General features: G+C 44.1%; 1 protein-coding gene across 2 annotated transcripts; it reads left to right on the top strand.

Moving 5' to 3' along the window:
• Positions 1-3,262: 3,262 nt before the first annotated feature.
• Krt10 (keratin 10) lies at positions 3,263-7,382 on the top strand. 2 transcript variants are annotated; one of them, XM_021176439.2, is made up of 8 exons: positions 3,263-3,909; positions 4,578-4,660; positions 5,003-5,159; positions 5,270-5,431; positions 5,529-5,654; positions 5,907-6,124; positions 6,386-6,703; positions 7,000-7,382. In XM_021176439.2, exons 1-8 carry the CDS (start codon positions 3,313-3,315, stop codon positions 7,004-7,006), a joined length of 1,668 nt encoding a protein of 555 aa, XP_021032098.1. In that variant the 5' UTR covers positions 3,263-3,312; the 3' UTR covers positions 7,007-7,382. The 2 variants fall into 2 exon arrangements, with proteins under 2 accessions (XP_021032098.1, XP_021032097.1); XM_021176438.2 differs by having other exon boundaries at positions 6,386-6,723; positions 7,000-7,363.
• The last annotated feature ends 296 nt before the right edge of the window (positions 7,383-7,678 follow it).

Raw genomic sequence — 7,678 nt, 5'->3', positions numbered from 1 at the left:
AGCTCTTCCGCTACACCTGCCGTCTGCTATCCTAATGCATTGTATTTGTTAACTCATGAGTCTCCCAAGATGACACCACAGAGTTAGCAAAGTTATAATTCCTACTTTAGAGAGAAGAAACGAGGATCAAGCTTCACAGTAAACAGTGAGTCCGACTCCAGAGGCCACCCACGGAATCCCTACAGCAGCCTCCAGAGCCACCAGGCAGTTTCCATCAGAGTACAGACGAAGAAACTGGGAGGGGTGGGAGGATATAAGATAATGCAGATTTGGGATCACTGAATTTTACACGTTGGTCAATGAAGAGGCATGGACCTGCAATACCTTGTCACAATGAGCTATACAAGTCTCTCACACAACTCCTGGAATCCTGCTCTGTACCCCCTTAGCACTCTGTCCATCCCCTCCAAGGCAGCCTAGACTGTTCTAACAGTCTTCTGGATCCTCCGTGGGCATGTTCGTTTGCCTCTCCAGGGACACACTATATCCCTTGAGGAGCAGAAATTATATCTTAGTCATCTATGTAAACCCAGGTCATATTGCAGGCGTTCAATTAAACCTGTTGAAGAAATGAATAAATTAATGAATATGGGCAACTCGTTCCAACCAAACTGGTCCACTTCGAGTCTCCACCTGCTGGGTATTTTTTCAATCCTCACTTCCCAGAACAGCCCTCTCTCTGCTGTTGCACATACTGAAGATTCTAACCCATGCTTCACAAGACTCAGCTCAATTCCATTGTGCTGTGGAACTCAGTCCAGTAGCCTCATCAACGTCAGTTCAATGTCATGGAAACTATCATCTCTGTCGCTATAGCAAAACCAGACTCTAGCATAACCAGCTGTGCGCCTCTGGGATAATTTCTATAAATGTCTAAGGTTTGGTGTTTTCAAGCTATAGAGTTAGGCAAATAATACCTATTCTTAGAGAACTGGGGGAAGACTGAAAGTAAAGCCATCTGAAGACCACACATGGGAGGGAAATGTGGGCTCCACCCAGCCCCACACTCCTTTACCATTCATGAAGTTGCGGGTCTTAGCATTTCCCTTCAGTCAGACTGCAATGACTTGGAGAGATCCTTAAGGAATGCCATCCCCGTCCTTCTGGACGTCTCATGTCTTACACAGACACACGGCAAACTCTGAGGGCAGAGGGATTAGGAGGTTGGTTATGACAACCACATGCGAGAGATGCCAGGGCTCACGTCAGACATTCTCATTGGCATCTCTGTGATCCCGCTCATCCCAAAGACTCGATTCAAGCGGTAAGTGCAAAATAAGACAAAGGTTTGCCCCATGAAATGGTGGATAGCTCTTCCTAGTACTTTTAGACCAATCTTAAAGTAGATTGAGGTTTTTATGTTTTTCTCCGGCACAGAAAATTAAAAGCTAACACTAAAGAAGACCTAGGAAAAACAAAACCCTAAACCCATGGCGGCCATCAGGAACACCGAGAGCGCTTTGCTTTCTCTTTTCGTCAAGTCCTGGGAGGGAGGCTTCACCTCTCTGAACCAGCCAGGGTCTTCGTTCCCTCCTGTTGGCCTCCATTTATCGTGCATGTTATCTTCACAACAATCAATTCCCATGCTCAGGGCTTTTTTGTTTCTTTCAGCTGCTGCCCTACTTGCAGGTTCTGACAAGTTGGAGGAGCTGCAGCCTGGCGGCAGGAACCCGCAGCCTCACCAGCAGCTCCTCACCAATACCGGCAGCCAAATCCCCTTTCCCTGCAGAGACGATTTCTATAGAGCTACACATTTCATTTGAAGAAGCAATTACTAATGGAACCCTGTCAAGTCCCTGGGTTTTCAATATTTTTCCCATTTCCATGCTCTTTCTGTTTTGCTTTTTCCCCATGGGGAGAAGCAAGTGGTGAGATCTGGCGTCTGTCTTAGTTCCTCTAACAGCAATTCTACCGTGGGAGAGAAGGAATATGCAAGGTGGAAGAGTAGAAAACTGACAAATCTCAGACTCAAGCAGGCTTCCAACTGTGGTTCATCCAGCTGGCATTAGGAAAACTCACTCCATTTCTTTGCTTCACCTTCCTGACAAAATTGAGACTGTAACAGCTAGCCCTATCAGTGCGTTGTTCTAGAGATTTTTAAATTGGCCTATCTCAAAAAAGCATTACATAATTCTAAAACATGTGTGAATCTATACATACAACCATATATGTGATATATTTTAACAAGAGCAATGTCATAGCCTATGGGTAGTTATAAAATAAATTTATGTCATGTAAAGTCCCAATTAAATACTTCCCTGGATACTGTCCCACTGAAGTCTGAGCACAGTGTATCCAAGGGAAATATGTTTTTCTTGTTTACTGAGAGGGGAAATCTAGCTTGGAAACAGAGGTGCAAGTCTGTCCTAAAAGTCCTGAAGCAAGTGCCAGTCTGTAAGCTGAATTTATGTAGCTACAAGAAAACTTTTCATGCAATAAACCTCTCTTTGTAATCAGCCTGAGCTTAAGGCACTTCAGGTTAGTTCCTCGGTTCTTGTGCTTAGAATTCCTGCACCATGGGTGCACCCGAACCACGAATTGAAAAGTATGAAGTAGAATAACTTCATGGTTTTGTCAAGAATTTAAAGATTCCATAGTCATTCCTGTGTACAGTTCCCTAAGCAAAAAAAGAAGAATATACTCTCATAGATACATATATATAATCTCTTATATGTATATGTGATATATCCCATATAGTAATATATATATTATATATCACAAGTACACATATATTATATATATATACATATAATTTCCTAAATTTTGCTTCTTAAATGTGGCAATTTCTTAACACTAATAAAATAGTTCAGCATATCCTATTTTTTATTTACTTACTTCAAGATCCTTCTTACAGCTCAATTTCAGCACACTTGCTACTTACTGCAATTCGCAAAGCTATCTAAGACATGAATCTGAAAAATTCTTATTTCAACTACAATTTATAAGCAAAGTTCTTTAACTTTTGAACCTAGCAAGTACTAAGTACAAACTAAATTAACATTAGAAAATTCGATTTTTAATAGTTACTCAATGGTCTTCAAAAGGTAAAATGTACTCATCTGAACTCCACCCATTTTCAGTTTCAACATAGTAAATTTCCCATCTGTACTCAGGGCAAATTCAAAAGCATTGAAAAGGTATTGGTTATTACTGAAGATAATTTATGCAATCATAAGCCAAAGATGCTATGCTGGCAAAAAGAAAACCATACAAGTAAGCAAAGCCTAGCACCTGTGTGACACGCCCTCTCAGTATATAAAGGCTCGGCACTGTCCTTGGTAGCAGGCACTCCCTGGGCTACACTACACCACCATGTCTGTTCGATACAGCTCCAGCAGCAAGCAGTTCTCTTCCTCCCGCAGTGGAGGAGGAGGAGGAGGCGGTGGTGGATCCGTCAGGGTTTCCAGCACCAGGGGCTCTCTTGGTGGAGGGTATAGCTCAGGGGGCTTCAGCGGTGGCTCTTTTAGCCGTGGGAGCTCTGGGGGAGGTTGCTTTGGGGGCTCATCAGGTGGTTATGGAGGCTTTGGAGGAGGAGGCAGCTTTGGGGGAGGCTATGGAGGCAGCTTTGGGGGAGGCTATGGAGGAAGCAGCTTTGGGGGTGGCAGCTTCGGTGGAGGTGGCAGCTTCGGTGGAGGCAGCTTTGGTGGCGGTAGCTATGGAGGAGGCTTTGGTGGTGGTGGATTCGGAGGAGATGGTGGCAGCCTTCTCTCCGGAAACGAGAAGGTGACCATGCAGAACCTGAACGACCGCCTGGCCACCTACATGGACAAAGTCCGGGCTCTGGAAGAGTCAAACTACGAGCTGGAGGGTAAAATCAAGGAGTGGTACGAGAAGCATGGCAACTCAAGCCAGCGAGAGCCCCGGGACTACAGCAAATACTACAAAACCATCGAGGACCTTAAGGGGCAGGTAAGGTGCTTCAGACTCCGGCTTTGCATCGTCCCTAGGCATGCAACGCAGAGGAAGCTATGCCAAGTGTGGCACAGCTGACTGCTGTCTCTTCCCTGTTACCTTTTCATGTCTAGTGTAACCAGGTCTCATCAAAGATATTTATGGCCATGTCAACCTTCATCTAGCATGTGTGTTGCCTGTCGTCCAGGATGACAGACTACTGAGAACCTTATAGGTTTTAACAAACATATGTGAGTTCACAGTTAAAATAGGCTAGATCATATATAAGTGTGGGAGCTAAGATAATTTTAAATGAGTATGTTATATATCTGCATAGATATGTATAGATATGCATATATATATGTATATATAAATTCACCCCTAGAAGTATTTATAACAAATTAAATAGATACAAACATGAGTCACTCAAAAGTTAGCTGCAACACAAACAAATCACACACTATAAAGGAGAGGGTCGGCTGCAGGAATAATACAATCCCAGCCAGTGCTCAAAAAGCAACCATAGCCATAAAGGTCCTGAAAGCCCAAGAGGGGCAGTATGAGCAAGTCTGTGACAGTCCATGTCTAGTTTGTCAGAGAACTATCTAAAATGCAACTCACCTGTGCTAACCTGAGAAGCCAGAAGCCCACCTGATCTTCTCAATAACCTGTGTCTCTCCCCTCAGATCCTCACCCTGACAACTGACAACGCCAATGTCCTGCTGCAGATTGACAATGCCCGCCTGGCAGCTGATGACTTCAGGCTGAAGTAAGCTATGTGGATGTGGTGCACACACAGCAGGGGCTTCCAACAATGCTCCTGGATGCCCACAACAGCTTTTACACTCTCCTGAACTCATCCGGAGTGAAACAGTGCTAAGCTGTTTTAAAAAAAAGAAAAAATTTAATTGTCATATCTTTTGGGCAATCGTTAAAGGAAGATGGTTTTAAAGTGACAGCTTTCTTCATATCAAACTATATTAATTAATATGAATTAATATGAATGTTGCCATGACATGAAACCAAATCTGTATCTGCATTGTAGTCCGTGTATATCCAGGTATACCGTCATCCTCCTGTATATTCAGTGTTTGTATCTTGCTTGTTTCAGATACGAGAATGAGGTGACCCTGCGCCAGAGCGTGGAGGCCGACATCAATGGCCTGCGCAGGGTGCTGGATGAGCTGACCCTTAGCAAGTCTGACCTGGAAATGCAGATCGAAAGTCTGAACGAAGAGCTGGCCTACCTAAAGAAGAACCATGAAGAGGTGACACAAATTTACATAATTACATTTCCCCCCTTTAAAGAAAAAAAAAAAAAAAAGCTCATGTGGGTCGTGGTGCACTCACTAATTAAATCTAACCGCTCCTCAAACAGGAAATGAGAGACCTTCAAAATGTGTCCACTGGTGATGTGAATGTGGAGATGAACGCTGCCCCAGGGGTTGACCTGACTCAGCTGCTGAACAACATGAGAAACCAATACGAACAACTTGCGGAAAAGAATCGCAAGGACGCCGAAGACTGGTTTAATCAGAAGGTAAGCTAGCCAATCGCCCTTCTCAGCGAAGCCCACCGAGATTTTCTTAGCATGCCCAAATGCTCTCATCTTTTCCCGATTTTTTTTTTCCCTCTAGAGCAAGGAACTCACCACAGAAATCGACAGCAACATTGAACAAATGTCCAGCCATAAGTCTGAAATCACTGAATTGAGACGTACTGTTCAGGGTCTGGAGATTGAACTACAGTCCCAGCTGGCTCTGGTACGTTAAATCTTATAACCTGGCTTCTATTTTATCCTGCGATTGTTCATGCTAAGAATGGCTTGGGGGCAAGAAATTAGAATGGAAATTGCAGCTTGTGGGCGTGTGGGGGGAAAAAAACTGCTCGCACGGAGGCAGTCCTGCTCAAACTTTGGCAGTGCTGCCATTAAGCACGAATCCTAATTTACATTCCTTCTACAAGGTCTTCCTGAATCCCATGTTTCACTATCCTTAATAAACCCTTCTTCTCAGAAACAATCGCTGGAAGCCTCCTTGGCAGAAACAGAAGGTCGCTACTGCGTGCAGCTCTCCCAGATTCAAAGCCAGATCTCCGCCCTGGAGGAACAGCTGCAACAGATTCGGGCTGAGACCGAGTGCCAGAACGCCGAGTACCAACAACTCCTAGACATCAAGACCCGACTGGAGAACGAGATCCAGACCTATCGCAGCCTGCTAGACGGAGAGGGAAGGTACATCGGAAACCTGCAAATATCCTCCACCGCTTTCCTTCAGCATTGCACATAGCAAAACTTGCCCAAGCCCAAGGAAAAGCCAGAAGAGGGAAGAGAAGCAGGGATGGGTTCAGGAATTAGGGCTGTGTGTATGAATATCCGTTACGGATGCCTGGTAACTAATCGACAAACTTGACTGGATTATCAATACTGCACTGGAGCGCGACCTGACGCTCCCACATTAGAAGTGACCGCATTTGACCTCCACACTCTCTTTAGCTCCAGCGGCGGCGGACGCGGCGGCGGCAGCCACGGCGGTAGCTACGGCGGCGGAAGCTCTGGTGGCGGCAGCTACGGCGGAAGTTCCGGCGGCGGCGGCAGCCACGGCGGCAGCTACGGCGGCGGAAGTTCCGGCGGCGGTAGCCACGGAGGCAGTTCCGGTGGCGGCTACGGCGGCGGAAGTTCCAGCGGGGGTGCTGGTGGTCACGGCGGCAGTTCCGGTGGCGGCTACGGCGGCGGAAGTTCCAGCGGAGGCCAGGGCGGAAGCGGAGGGTTCAAGTCTTCCGGTGGCGGCGACCAATCATCTAAAGGACCAAGGTCAGCTGAAACTAGCTGGGGTAATCTGAAATAGTTTTAACTTTCTCCAAAGGTTTTGTTGCTCTTGAAACTCAAGAGCTGATTTTAAAACAATGAAAATCTCGAGTTAGGTTTTCATTTGTGTTTTTAATAATACTATAGACATCAGTATTTGAAAATGTCATATACAGCTTAGATATTTTTTTTTTCCAGAACTTGGAAAGGTTATAAATCTTCCTTTTGTAATAGCTTATTAGTAGTTAGGATTCCTACAAATCTTTTCACCTAAATTCTAATTTATTTTTTATTATTCACAGATACTAATAAAACCAAAGTGATCAGGACGATTATTGAGGAGGTGACACCTGAGGGTAGAGTCCTTTCGTCTATGATTGAATCAGAAACCAAGAAACACTTCTATTAAGCTGCATAGAAGAGTCTCTTCACACGGGCCACTGGACAGACGTGTGGAAAACATAAATGTCCAAGAAACACTTTTGTCTTAATGGTCTGTGGAAATAGGTTCACTCCTTGAAATTAAGGTCTAAAAGGTGTTTTGTGGTTTCTGTATTTCTTCTTTTCATCTATCAGAAAGTGTTCTTTTGTGGAGAAAAAAGAAGAAAACTTTCTCACTTACTTATTAATTTCTCATTTACTAATAAATTTCAATAAACTTTCTTACTGATGCAAACTATAAAAATCTGTCAGAATTATTATTTAATTGGGTGGGCATGCTTGGACCAGTATGAGTACTCTGGGTGAAGAAGTCCATAATTGCCCCAAACTTACATTTCCTAAAGATACACAATGAGTAGAGAACTCCCAGCTCACTGGCCGTAACTTGTTTCAATCTTGAAAAATTTGAAATCATCTCAACTAAGATTCCCAATATAAAAAGAAGTTTCACATTCTCTTTATTTCTCACATTTTCTGACTATTTTTCTTCCAATTATAATATTGCTTCTTAAATCTACTACTTATGATACATCTTTACAC

The sequence above is a fragment of the Mus caroli genome, chromosome 11 (genome assembly GCF_900094665.2).
Source record: "Mus caroli chromosome 11, CAROLI_EIJ_v1.1, whole genome shotgun sequence".
NCBI lineage: Eukaryota > Metazoa > Chordata > Mammalia > Rodentia > Muridae > Mus > Mus caroli.
This window is presented reverse-complemented; position numbering and strand designations above follow the sequence as displayed.

Coding starts and splice junctions, on each gene's coding strand:
- Krt10 (XM_021176438.2), top strand. CDS start 3,313: ATGTCTGTTCGATACAGCTCCAGCAGCAAGCAGTTCTCTTCCTCCCGC. Junction 5,432..5,528: donor AAGACTGGTTTAATCAGAAG/GTAAGCTAGCCA, acceptor TTTTCCCTCTAG/AGCAAGGAACTCACCACAGA. Junction 6,125..6,385: donor CTGCTAGACGGAGAGGGAAG/GTACATCGGAAA, acceptor CACTCTCTTTAG/CTCCAGCGGCGGCGGACGCG.